The sequence below is a fragment of the Entelurus aequoreus genome, linkage group LG14 (assembly GCF_033978785.1).
Source record: "Entelurus aequoreus isolate RoL-2023_Sb linkage group LG14, RoL_Eaeq_v1.1, whole genome shotgun sequence".
NCBI classification, from domain to species: Eukaryota; Metazoa; Chordata; class Actinopteri; order Syngnathiformes; family Syngnathidae; genus Entelurus; species Entelurus aequoreus.
The window spans coordinates 39,167,065-39,181,397 of NC_084744.1; the positions used below are offsets into that span (position 1 = coordinate 39,167,065).

General features: G+C 41.1%; 2 protein-coding genes across 2 annotated transcripts in view; one reads left to right on the top strand and one right to left on the bottom strand.

Annotated features, from left to right (window-relative positions):
- zgc:172182 (coiled-coil domain-containing protein 89) lies at positions 1 to 6,358 on the top strand. The gene is made up of 8 exons (XM_062069853.1): positions 1 to 118; positions 211 to 334; positions 2,652 to 3,124; positions 3,201 to 3,331; positions 5,073 to 5,209; positions 5,272 to 5,348; positions 5,436 to 5,535; positions 5,624 to 6,358. The coding sequence occupies exons 1-8, from the start codon at positions 54 to 56 to the stop codon at positions 5,708 to 5,710; spliced, it is 1,194 nt and encodes a 397-aa protein (XP_061925837.1). The 5' UTR covers positions 1 to 53; the 3' UTR covers positions 5,711 to 6,358.
- LOC133664872 (ATP synthase subunit beta, mitochondrial) overlaps positions 5,758 to 14,333 on the bottom strand; it is a 26,019-nt gene continuing 17,443 nt past the window's right edge. Inside the window, exons 4-10 of the mRNA XM_062069852.1 lie at positions 10,757 to 10,878; positions 10,495 to 10,679; positions 10,100 to 10,258; positions 6,726 to 6,848; positions 6,381 to 6,593; positions 6,104 to 6,305; positions 5,758 to 6,018 (exon numbers count right to left, since the gene is read on the bottom strand). Of these exons, the coding sequence (XP_061925836.1) occupies positions 5,921 to 6,018; positions 6,104 to 6,305; positions 6,381 to 6,593; positions 6,726 to 6,848; positions 10,100 to 10,258; positions 10,495 to 10,679; positions 10,757 to 10,878 (1,102 nt within the window). The 3' untranslated portion in view covers positions 5,758 to 5,920. The remainder of the gene's footprint in view (positions 6,019 to 6,103; positions 6,306 to 6,380; positions 6,594 to 6,725; positions 6,849 to 10,099; positions 10,259 to 10,494; positions 10,680 to 10,756; positions 10,879 to 14,333) is intronic.

Sequence of the window (14,333 nt, forward strand, 5' to 3'; positions counted from 1 at the left end):
GTCGTGGCGTAGCTACAAAGAATAGGACAATACAGGCACGCGGCGGTGACGTCATGACGTCTGCGCGGTGTCCTGGAAACTTCAATAGCACGCACAAGTGCATAACTCAACTCAGCAAGTACTAAACTAAACTAACCTACTTACTGACCACCAGCGAGTGGAGCTTGTCTAATGGGTCTTTTGAAAACACTGCACTTTTCCTTCAAATAGGCGCCGGCGTCTTAAAATGACGAGCAAACGGAAGAAGTTGGAGATTGTGAACAACGTCAACTCCAAGTCCGAAGACAAAGTGTCGATGTCTCCCATCATCTCTGCTCTCACTCGCAACGTTGCTGTAAGTCACTTTTATTTGACACCATTCACTAGCTGCACGTTTCATGTCAATACCAAATGTATATTATCTCCATGGATGTACAATACAACGAAACCCTCTTGGTGTTTCCTTGGTAACCATCTGGTTCTTTACCATCTTTAAAGCCAAACAGGACATCATAAAGTTCTTAAGGACGATAAAACATTTTGGTTACTTTAAAAACTATTTTATTTTGCTCAAATTTGTCAATGCCTCAGTCCTACACAAAAATATATTTTTTTTATTTTTGTTTTGACACTTTTGATCAGATATTGTCCAAAGTCTGAGATGAAGTGGCGACTTGTCCAGGGTGTACCCCGCCTTCCGCCCGAATGCAGCTGAGATAGGCTCCTGCACCCCCCGCCACCCCGAAAGGGACAAGCGGTAGAAAATTGATGGATATTGTCCAAAGTCTAATTACAAAACCTAAAAGCAGTGAAGTTGTCACGTTGTGTAAATAAAAAGAGAATACAATGATTTGCAAATCCTTTTCAACTTATATTCAATTGAATAGACTGCAAAGACAAGATATTTCATGTACACACTGAGAAACTTTTTTTTTTTTTTGCAAATAATCATGAACTTAGATATTAATGGCAGCAACACATTGTAAAAAAGGCATTTTTACTACTGTGTTACATGGCCTTTCCTTTTAACAACACCCAGTAAAGGTTTGGGAACTGAGGAGACACATTTTTGAAGTGGAATTCTTTCCCATTCTTGCTTGATGTACAGCAGGGGTCACCAGGTCAGCCGTAAGGACCAGATGAGTAGCCCGCTGGCCTGTTCTAAAAATAGCTGAAATAGCAGCACTTACCAGTGAGCTACCTCTATTTTTTAAATTTCATTTATTTACTAGCAAGCTGGTCTCACTTTGCTCGACATTTTTAATTCTAAGAGAGACAAAACTCAAATAGAATTTGAAAATCCAAGAAAACATTTGAAAGACTTGGTCTTCACTAATTGACAAAGAAACAGATAACAGATTTGGTGTCTAGTTCAAAGTGTGACATGATTTATTTAAAAATTTGAGAGTTGACTTTTGTATTTTACATGAGTTATTATTTGTACAAACATGGTGCAAAGTAATTCATGATTTGTTAAAAAATGTTAGTGGCTAGCTAGTTAAAATGGGATATTGTGATTTCACAAGACTGTCTTAGAATTGATCATTTGAAATTGTTCAATTTGAAAAATGTGCACTTAGAGAAAATATAAAAATAAAGTATTGCATATTGATATGTATCTGTTTCTATATATATTTATTGTGAGACATCATTAAGATGATCAGTGTTTCCACAAAGATAAATATCATTAATTATTAATAATAGCATAGAGTTAAAGGTAAATTGAGCAAATTGGCTATTTCTGGCCATTTATTTAAGTGTGTATCAAACTGGTAGCCCTTTGCATTAATCAGTACCCAAGAAGTAGCTCTTGGTTTCAAAAAGGTTGTTGACCCTTGATGTACAGCTTAAGTTATTCAACAGTCTCCTTTCTGATATTTTAGCCTTCATATTGCACCACACATTTTCCACGTCTGGACTACAGGCAGGCCAGTCTAGTACCCGCACTCTTTTACTATGAAGCCACGCTGTTGTAACATGTGACTTGGCATCGTCTTGCTGAAATAAACAGGGGCGTCCATGATAACGTTGCTTGGATGGCAACATGTGTTGCTACAAAACCTGTATTTATTTACTGAGTGTTGTTAAAAGGAAAGGCCATGTAACACAGTGGTAAAAATGCCTTTTTTTGCAATGTGTTGCTGCCATTAAATTCTAAGTTCATGATTATTTGCAAAAAAAATGAAGTTTCTTAGTGTGAACGTTAAATATCTTGTCTTTGCAGTCTATTCAATTGAATATAAGTTGAAAAGGATTTGCAAATCATTGTATTCTCTTTTTATTTAACCTTTACACAACTTCACTGGTTTGGGGCTTTGTACATATCATGAATGTGCCCGTTACTAAATGACGTACATACCTAGACAAGGTATATAAAACATTGTTGCAGGTTATTTTAGAGGACTTTATAGGTGGAAATGATCGAATCCCCATTACCTGCATTGTTAAATGACTCTTGCTAGTGTTTATTTTAGAGAGAAAGTCATGTGTTCTTGTCCCACAGAGATTGTGAGGGATTGGCCAAATTCCTAAAAAAATGTGCACTGTGTGGTGGCAAATGTGTCATTTTCTTTGTATACATAGAAAGTGTACCTAATCGGGTGGGTAACCATATTCACACTGTTCTGACCACTATCACCAACAGTTAGTTGTCTTGGCTTTCCCCCCACCAGCTTATGGACATCAACCAGAGGACACTGGAGAAATGCCATAACCTCTCGGCAGAAGAATTTACAGACACATTAATGCTCCAGTCCAGAGTCAAAGAACAGTCCAATCTGATCTGTGTACTGAAAGACAGATCAGACGAACTGTTCCACCAAAGTCAAAACCTGCAGCAAGCCAAGGCACAGCTAGAGATGCAACTTGAGATCTGTCAAAAAGAAATGTCGCAAAAGCAGGCTAGAGCAGAGGTGGTAGAAAAGCGGTTCATGGATTTAGACGCCAACAGTCGATCGATCATTGTGTTCATGGAGGAGTACAAACATCAGAACGCGCAGTTGAAGCTGGAGAACAAGCAACTGCAGAAGGAAAACGACACACTTTTCTCCCAGAAGTTACATGATAAAGAGATGGTGCTTGCACAACTTGCACTGGACATCAAAGTGCTGACGGAGGAGTTCACAAACAAGGAGCGGGAATATCAGTAAGATGTGTTTGTCTCGTGCCAGGCACCACTGGACATCAGTCAAAATGCTAAACATGTAACTTTTGTTACAAAGGGAGAACATGGCAGAAATTGAATCGACATCCTTTACAGAATTAACAGAGCATGAAGAGAGGGAGGCGTCACTACTTGAACAACTGCATGTATCGAAGAAACAACATGAAGCTGCAGAGCAGATGTGCAAAGGTAAACATCATTATATGCATCTTGTCTGGTCTATGTGATGACTGTCAATATTTTACAGTTTTACTCAAAATGCTTTGGAGGACATGTTAGCGTACATGTCTTACAAATATGTTAAACGTTTTGTAGGAATTAGACAAATGGGCAATTATTTATAGGCAATTAGATCCTGCTCCTGTCTGTATCCCTCTACACACACACACACACATATATATATATATATATATATATATATATATATATATATATATATATATATATATATATATATATATATATATATATATATATATATATATATATATATATATATATATATATAAACATATAAACGTGGATGCATATGCAAAAGTGCAATATATTTATCTGTACAGTAATCTATTTATTTATATCTGCACCTTATTGCTTTTTTATCCTGCACTACCATGAGCTAATGCTACGAAATTTCGTTCTTATCTGTACTGTAAAGTTCAAATTTGAATGACAATAAAAAGGAAGTCTAAGTCTAATATATATATATATATATATATATATATATATATATATATATATATATATATATATATATATATATATATATATATATATATATATATACACACACAGTATGTATATATATATGTATGTATATGTATGTATGTGAGTGTCCGCCCTGAAATCGGTAGGTCGTGAGTTCCAACCCCGGCCGAGTCATACTAAAGACTATAAAAATGGGAGCCATTACCTCCCTGCTTGGCACTCAGCATCAAGGGTTGGAATTGGGGGTTAAATCACCAATCATGGCGAAGTTGGTAGAGTGGCTGTGCCAGCAATCGGAGTGTTGCTGGTTACTGGGGTTCAATTCCCACCTTCTACCTTCCTAGTCACGTCCGTTGTGTCCTTGGGCAAGACACTTCACCCTTTGCCTCTGATGGCTGCTGGTTAGCGCCTTGCATGGCAGCTCCCGCCATCAGTGTGTGAATGTGTGTGTGAATGGGTAAATGTGGAAATACTGTCAAAGCGCTTTGAGTACCTTGAAGGTAGAAAAGCGCTATACAAGTACAACCCATTTATCATTTATCATTTATGAGCAATCACCACGTATAAATGATTTTCCCTAGTAAATAATTACATTTATTGAAGAGAAATTCCGTTAGCAATTCAATTACTTTTTTGGTACAGTCACAAGTAACTATAATTACTCTTTAAAGGTAATTATCAGAACACTGCAGATGAGCAATGATGGTCATGGACTCGTGGTTGAGTGAAGAGTTGTTTGATGTTTGATGCTAGAAGATGTCCGATGCTTTGCAACAATCAGCCTTAATGCATTGTTGCAGCTCGATGATTTATGAGCACATCATGCAACGCCCGTTTGTGGCCATGCTCGGGCGGTGTGGAGAGCGCGGGAAGAGAGGCTGAAGACAGAGAGGCAGAGGCGTGCGGGTGTGTTCAGGGGTTAAAATGCTTGCTTGATGGCAGGTCTGTTGGTAATTATCTGGGTGAGATGTCACTGATGTCATATTAATACATTTTTTTTCTAATATTTTCGCGATCGACCGATAGGGTCCCAAAGATCGACTCGTCTATGGCGATGGACGGAGCGAGGTAAAACAAATGAACAAACTAACAAACTGTTCTCCTCTACATCTGTGTTTGCCAGTCCCTACAAGGGGACACGTTTCGCCAAATGTTCACACCTGTGTTTGTTAATCGAGGTAACATGACTGTATGTACAGCATTGAAACATTGACTTTTTCACCAGACTTAAAGCTGAAAGTTCTTAAAGCAGAGGATCAGCACACTTTGAAGGAAGCCACTATGAGCAAAAGCATTACCAGCCTCACCAAAGAGCGAGACAAGCTGCTGCGCATCTGTATGGAAAGAGAGAACACCATACAGGTAAGATTTTGGGTGTAAAAGAAAGTATCGGTTCACAGGAGAACACACTTGTGTAACTCCAGGAGAAGCATGAGGAACTCAGGCATCTAGAGTTACAATACAAGGAGCAGAAGAGAGCCCGGACAAGAGTAGAAGAAAGGTAAGTTGTGATTACATTTCTAATTATAGTTGCTCTTAAATGAAGAAATCCAAGAGTATAAATGCCAAAATGTGTCCCTTATCTCAGGTTTAAACGCGAAGCAGAAGCAGTTAATGCAGATAAAAAAGTGAAGTCTCTCAAGATGGCCATTGAAGAAGCCAAGACAAAGTATGAGACGCTCAACAAGGTTGGTTTTGAAGCTACATAATTCAGCAGGCCTTCAAATAAAAAGCTCAGCAGCTATTCAAACTTGACATCAATATCTTCTTCTACAGGACTTTGAGGCCTTCAAAGAACACTGCACCGGTCTCCTTAACAAAGAAAGAGAGTTGAACAAGATACTACGACACTTGAGGAGCTAATCCTACAGATTTTACAAATCTTGCTCAATAATAGGTTCCAAAGAGAAACTACGAGCATTATTATATATTACAATGTCATCTTTAATATCCTTTTAAGTTTTTCCGGATCAGTATAAGAAAAAGACAACATACTTAATAGCAAGACATATCAAAAGTTCCTCAATAGAAATGATACTGTACAGTTTAGAGAACCAATCCATATGTCAGCATTTAAGAGTGTTCCTCTGCCAGTTTCTCAGCCTTTTGAACCACTTCTTCAATGGCACCCACCATATAGAAAGCCTGCTCAGGTAAGGAATCATATTCACCTGGACAAAAAGGGGGGAACAGAAGTTATACTTAAAAATGCTTAAGTTCCATGCCATTTTGGGAGTGTTGTGGTGAAGCACTAACCTCCGAGAATGCTCTGGAAGCCTTTGATTGTTTCCTTCAGAGGCACAAGCTTTCCCATGTGGCCAGTGAAGACTTCAGCCACCTGGAAAGGCTGGGACAGGAAACGCTGGATCTTACGAGCACGGGCTACAGTCAGCTTGTCTTCCTCGGACAGTTCATCCATACCCAGAATAGCAATGATGTCCTGCAAGGATTTGTAGTCCTGAAACAAAAGTTGTTGAATCATTACAACATGTTCTTACTGGCTATTAAAAAGTTGACACATCAAAAGTCTTGCCTGGAGGATCTTCTGTACACCTCGAGCAATGTCATAGTGCTCAGACCCAACAATGTTGGGGTCCATGATGCGGGAGGTGGAATCAAGCGGGTCCACAGCCGGGTAGATGCCGAGCTCAGCAATGGCACGGGACAGCACGGTGGTGGCATCCAAGTGAGCAAAGGTTGTGGCAGGAGCGGGGTCGGTCAAGTCATCTGCAGGCACGTAGATGGCCTAAAACACATTTTAGTCAATGGATCCTTCTGCTCCAATGCAGCTGGGATAGGCTCCAGCACCACCGCGACCCGGAAAGGGACTAGCGGTAGAAAATGGATGTGACATCAATGTCATTCAGTCACAACTTACTTGTACTGAAGTGATGGAACCCTTTTTGGTGGTTGTAATTCGTTCCTGCATTGTACCCATATCAGTGGCCAAGGTGGGCTGGTACCCCACAGCAGACGGGATACGACCCAACAGGGCAGACACCTGCAGGACAAAAATGATCTTATCAAATAAATATATGAATGTATTTTGGTGTAGTGTAGGATATACCAAACTTTAAAAGTGACATACAGTTGGCCAATGATAAGAGCTCTTTTAATATTATGGTTATATTGTGATAATGCATGACAATTTGACAGTGACAAGCAGACAAACGCGTCCACATTCTAGCTCTTTGCTAACATAAATCCAAGGTGCAAAGCCACTACTATCCAAGTCAGCAATCCTCGCCTCAAATAAACTATGTTTATTACAAGTATAATCACTGGAGAACGAGGAATAGCTTAACATGATACACTACACATTGTAGGAAGATTTGCTAACAACTCAACAAAACCTTTTGAAGGTGGGCATATCAAATAGCGACAGTAAGGACACCAAGTACAACATCAGTATATAGTCGATTTTTCGTTTATTTTTCCAAAACATTTTTTTTATTATTGTTTACAAACTCAGCACAGGAGGGTTTTAAGGACAAAAACCAAAATGACTTAATTTAGATCCAATAGTAAGAAATAATTTTAATATTTAATTGAAATTGTTACACCACCATCCTGTGTTTTCGCCTGATTATAACTGATCATAAATGTAATCACTAAATGATGTTGAAACTTTGTGGTATCAACTTTCATATGGCCAATACTGCTCTTGTAAATACTTGGTATTGGATTGATACTTTACATTACCGGTAGTTTTAGGGGATACTAAAACTAATGTAAAGTATCCAGACAACAGAAACGAGAGACCAGAAAGGCTCCAGGACCAGATAGTGTGTCCCCCTCCTGTCTGAGAGTCTGCTGAGCAGCTGGCCCCCCATCTTCACGCAGAACTTCAACTCATCACTGGAGCTGTGCGAAGTGCCCGCTTCTTTCAAAGGCTTCACCATCATCCCAGGACCCAGTCCCAAAGAAACCTGCCATTACAAAACTCAATGACTAAAGACCTGTAGCCCTGACGTCTGTGGTCACTAAGTACTTTGAGAGACTGGTGCTACGCCACCTGAAAGACACCGGAAGCCCCCTGCTGGACCCCCTGCAGTGTGCTTATGGAGCAAACAGGTCGGCGGAGGATGCGGTCAACATGGGACTGAATTACATCCTGCATGTCCAGGGTGTACCCCGCCTTCCGCCCGATTGTAGCTGAGATAGGCTCCAGCGCCCCCCGCGACCCCGAAGGGAATAAGCGGTAGAAAATGGATGGATGGATCACCTTGACTCCCCAGGGACCTACGCTAGGATCCTGTTCGTGGACTTCAGCTCTGCATTTAACACCATCATTCTAGATATCCTGCAGGTAAGGCTGGGGAGCATCACATCCAGCACTTGGACAATCAGCACTGGTGCTGCCCAGGGGTGTGTTTTCCCCACTGCTTGTACCCCGCTACACTTATAAAACTGTGAAACTCTTGGAAGTACACAGGCGACACATCTTCATTGGTCTTATACAGGATGGCCACCAGTCTGCCTATAGACGGGAGGTGGTAGAGCTGGGTCTCTGGTGCAGTCAGAACCATCTGGTGCTGAACCCGCTCAAGACTGTGGAGATGACAGTGGACTTCAGGAGAAGCCCCCCGCTCGCCATTCTGAACAGCATTCTTTCAGGTACCTGGGATTCACGATTCTCACGGGACCTGAAGTAGATCTCCCACTTGGATGCACTTTCTGCTTCTGCTCAAGAAGGTCAACATGCCCCAGGAACTGCTGATCATATTCTACACATCCATCATTCAGACTGTCCTGTGCACCTCCATCACTGTCTGGTTGGATCTTCAACCCAAGCACCGACTGCAGCAGACTAACATTAGAACTGCAGAAAAGATAGGGGTTCACCTCCCCCCCATCCAGGAAACGGGCAGGTAGCATCACTGCACACCCCTCACACCCTGGTCACAAACTGTTTAAACTCCTCCCCTCTGGCAGGCGTTACAAATCACTGTATGCCAAAACAACCCATCACAAACGTTTCTTCCCTCAGGCTAACAATCTGATGAACGCTGTGAAATAACTCCGGAACTAATCTGTCACTGTGAATGTACTAACTCATGTTCATGTTATCATCTATTCATCTATTCACCCCTGCAATATTATTTATTACCATTGCACATATTAGTTATTTAAGTACTTTTATTTAAGTCAAATTCCTTGTGTGTTACACATACTTGGCAAATAAAGCTGATTCTGACAAGTGTTTATTACATTTTAACATAAGTGTGGATATAAATATATTACAACAGAAAGTAACCAGCTATTAACAGTAAAATAGCAAATAGATTAATGTGAGTTTTGAGAAAAAACAGAAATGACACAATATGTTACTGGATACGTCAGCAGCCAAATTAGAAATCCGTTTTGAAATAGTGGTAATTGTTCTTCACAAGAAACATGTCAATAATGAATAAAGCAAAACATGTTCTGGACCAAAAATCACTTTACTGCTCACTAGTGTTACATATCTCACTTATTGTGTAGAAATATGGGGAAACAATTACAAATGTGCGCTTCATTTCACTAACAGTGTTACAGAAAAGATCAATTAGAGTAATACATAATGTTGGATATAGAGAACATACAAACCCTTTATTTATTAAATCACAAATATTGAAATTCAATGACTTTCAAACATCTAAAATTATGTACAAAGCAAACTATAGCATTCTATCAAACAATTATTCTCAACAAAAGAGGAGAAAGATAACCTTAGAGGAAAATCTAATTTAAAACATTTGTATGCACGTACAACACTTAAGACCCTTAGCATATTAGTATGTGGAATTAAATTATGGAATGGATTAAGTAAAGACATTAAGATTATGATTACGTTTAAGAGACTCTTCAAACTACAAGTGTTCACAATGTACAAAGGAGAACAATTATCATATATATATATATATATTGAACCTTTAAAAAAAAAGACAATCATTATTTATGTATTTAATATTTGTTTACTTACCTATGGTATATTTCTTTATTCACTGTTCTGTTACAGAGAACAAAGAAATGGGATAAAAATGCCATGATATGAAAAGGGGTAAGATTAATTAAATACGCTCTGCTTCTTCCTACTCCTTTTTGAACATGCTATAATGAAACAACTGGAAATATGTGCTGCATTACATTGTATCGTATGCATGTTCCACATAAACTGAACTGAACATACCAAATAATACATTGTGATGAAGGCAGCAATATGCATTGATTTTAGGCCTTATCGCCCATCCTTAGTGTCATGTTTCATACCTCTGATCCAGCCTGGGTAAACCTAAAGATGTTGTCGATAAAAAGAAGCACATCCTGTCCCTCTTGATCACGGAAATACTCGGCCACAGTCAAGCCGGTGAGAGCGACTCTTGCGCGAGCACCTGGAGGCTCGTTCATCTGACCGTACACCAGCGCTACCTGACAGCACACACATGATACCAGTTAGGCTGCCAAATGTGACGTATCATTTTACACCCATGTGAACAGACAATGTGGCTTAGAGTTTATATAACAAAAACTAGCACAGAACTATGAGTCCAATGTATCCCAATAGTATACAATTGATAGCAAAGAAGTAGTGTTGATGCAGCCTTTGTATTGGATCCCAATACAAGTGCAGGTGTAGCTTAATACATGAGCTTTGAGGGAATTACCTTAGAAGTAGTGTCCTTCAGATTAATAACACCAGACTCAATCATTTCGTGGTACAAGTCGTTGCCCTCACGGGTGCGCTCTCCCACTCCAGCAAACACGGAGTAGCCACCGTGAGCCTTGGCCACGTTGTTGATCAGCTCCATGATCAACACAGTCTTGCCCACACCTGCGCCTCCAAACAGACCTGGCAGAAAGCAACAATGATTAGGAGATGCTTGCTCCTAGAAGGCAATAGTCTTGGCAGTGAAATGAGCTACTGACCAATCTTTCCACCCTTGGCGTAGGGGGCGAGCAGATCTACAACTTTGATTCCGGTGACTAATATCTCTTGCTCCACACTCATGTCTGTGAATTCAGGGGCTTCAGCATGGATAGGAGCAGTCCTAGAAGGCAACACAAGGATTTTTTTACTCAAAAACAACTGCAGTGATACCTCGGATTTCGTATGATTGCATTTTCGACACAAATTCTGCCAAAAGTTTACCAGGTTTTTCATAAGCTGTCTCAGTTATCATACATTCAAACATTGCACGTAACAAACTATTCAGTATCATTCCACGAAATCGAGGGCCAAAGCACTGAATCCCAGAAGTTGTGACTCCGTCTCGGTCAAGAATGGAATTGGTTCTTTTCGATTTCGGACTTTATAAACAGTTTCGGGCCTGGGATTATTTTAATTATCTTTACAGGCCAAAAGTTTGGACACACCTTCTCATTCAATTTTTTTTCTTTATTTTAAGCTCATTGTCACATCAAAACTATGAATGAACACATGTGTAAATATGTACTTAACAAAAAAAGATGAAAACATGTTTTATATTCTAGTTTCTTCAAAATAGCCACCCTTTGCTCTGATTACTGCTTTGCACACTCTTGGCATTCTCTCTATGAGCTTCAAGCACACCTGTGAAGTGGAAACCATTTCAGGTGACCACTTCTTGAAGCTCATGGAGAGAATGCCAAGAGTGTGCAAAGCAGCAACCAGAGCTAAAGGTGGCTATTTTGAAGAAACTAGAATATAAAACATGTTTTCACCTTTTTTTGTTAAGTACATAACTCCACATGTAGGGGTGTAACGGTACACAAAAATTTCGGTTCGGTACGTACCTCGGTTTAGAGGTCACGGTTCGGTTCATTTTTGGTACAGTAAGAAAAGAACAAAATATACATTTTTGGGTTATTTATTTACCAAATTTGCAAAATCTTCCACCAAAAATATTTTTCTTAGTGGAATATTTGATGTGAAGTAATGGGAACCTTGGATAGGTCAATAATTCATAATAACATTGATTTTGATTCAATATTATGTTTTGAGCAATGACGGTTTGACAGCTTTGTTTTATTAGTCAACATTGCAACTTTTTCTAAATTATATTTAACCTTTAAGCTTTTTTATTTCACTTTTGTTATGTTTTTGTTTATTTTAATAGTATTTTTAGAATGTGCCGTGGACCTTTAAAACATTAGCTGTGGGCCGCAAATGGCCTCCGGGGCACACTTTTGACCCCCCTGCTATAGATAATAAAAAATTCAATCTGACAAATCTATGTATAAAAAGCAGAGCCTGGCGACGCATGTGCGTTTATCATAACTCTCTCGCTCTCTCTGTCTCTGCCCCTCCCTCACCAATGCTGCTGCGTGCACAAATTGTTTTGTTTTTAACCCCTTCGTAACCCTGAACGTACATTGAAAATACACGCAACCCCAACTCAAAATGCCGGACATTTGAGGCATTTAAGAAACTCCGCCCTGACAGCTCCGCAAAAGAGGACATGTCCGGTGAAAAGAGGACGTATGGTCAGTCTATCGTAGCCCGTTAGCTGCTAGCATGCCATGTCTCGGTGTGCATTGTTTACACAACGTGCGTTACGCTACTTAATATGTCCGTGTGGAAACTCGTTCGGTACACCTCCGAAGCGAACCGGAACCCCCGTACTGAAACGGTTCAATACAAATACACGTACCGTTACACCCCTACACATGTGTTCATTCATAGTTTTTATGTGACAATCTACGATGTAAATAGTCATGAACATTTTTGGCCTGTACTGCATGTATGTGTGTGCGTGCGTGCAGTTATTCATAAAACGCACACATAACAATGAACAATTTTGTGTTTGTCTCCTTTCTTCATGTTGAAGCAGGATCTACCAAAAAACAAAAGGACTGTGCTCCCGGCACTTTTTACAATTTGGCATTTAGGTGTTTAAGGGGTTTTCAGTGTTTCCTACACATTCATTTATTTTTGGCAGCCCGCCACGAAAGAATTAAGGCCGCCACAAATAAATTTTTCGGGTTTTTTTGTCCTGTCCAGCTTCTCAGGCAAATCATATAGTTGATGTAGATGCCCATATCGGCTGTTCAGATTTACTTTACAAAACAGAAGTGTAGGATCAAGATTTTTGGAGCTCTTTGTTCAGTGGATCAGATGTTTGATGAAGCTTTGTGTCTATCTACCACCACTACTGTTTTCTGTTTATTTGTTACTGACTGTGGCAGGACACCTCTGCCTCTGTTTCACTTTATGTTGCTGGTAAATAATATGGTTGTAGTAGTAGCCTAAAGTTAAATTATTTAGTATGCACTAATTAAAGGGGCAGAGCTTTAAGAGACATTTTAGCTTTTATATTTTTATAAAATATAAATATAGTGCGCTGCCAAGTGGATGGCGGTGAAAGTGGAGGCTCCGGACGGACCAATTCAGGGCAGCAGAGGCTGACTTTCGGGACGTGGAACGTCTCTACGCTGGTGGGGAAGGAGCCTGAGCTGGTGCGAGAGGTGGAGCGCTACCGGTTGGATCTGGTGGGGCTTACCTCTACGCATAGCAAGGGCTCTGAAACCACACTCCTGGACAAGGGATGGACCTTGTTCACTTCTGGAGTTGCTCAGGGTGTGAGGGCACAGGCGGGTGTGGGGATACTCACGAGTCCCCGGCTGAATGCCTGTACGTTGGAGTTCACCCCAGTGGACAAGAGGGTCGCCTCCCTTCGCCTTAGGGTTGGAGGGGGGAAAACTCTGACTGTTGTTTGTGCATACGCACCAAACAGGAGTTCAGAGTATTCAGCCTTCTTGGATACCTTGCATGGGGTCCTGTATGGGGCGCCGGCAGGGGATTCCATAGTCTTGCTGGGGGACTTCAACGCGCACGTGGGCAATGACAGTGATACTTGGACTGGCGTGATTGGGAGGAACGGTCTCCCTGATCTGAACCTGAGTGGTGGATTGTTATTGGACTTCTGTGCTAGTCACGGACTTGCGATAACAAACACCATGTTCAAGCATAAGGATGCTCATAGGTGTACCTGGTACCAGAGCACCCTAGGCCAAAGATCAATGATCGATTTTGTAATCGTATCAGCTGATCTGAGGCCGTATGTTTTGGACACTCGGGTGAAGAGAGGGGCTGAACTGTCAACTGATCACCATCTGGTGGTGAGTTGGGTTAGATGGCGGGGGAAACCTCTGGACAGACCTGGCAAACCCAAGCGTGTAGTGCGGGTGAACTGGGAACGTTTGGAGGAGTCCTCTGTCCGGAAGGACTTCAACTCCCACCTCCGGCGGGACTTCTCTGCCATCCCTGTGGAGGTTGGGGACATTGAACAGGAATGGGCAATGTTCAAAGCCTCTATTGCTAAAGCTGCAGATGCGAGCTGTGGCCAGAAGGTCTTAGGTGCCTCAAGGGGCGGTAACCCTCGAACACCCTGGTGGACAGTGGTGGTCAGGGAAGCCGTCCGACTGAAGAAGGAGTCCTACCGGGGTATGTTATCCCAGGGGACTCCGGAGGCAGTTGCAAGGTACCGACGGGCCCGAAGGGCAGCGGCCGTGGCTGTGGACGAGG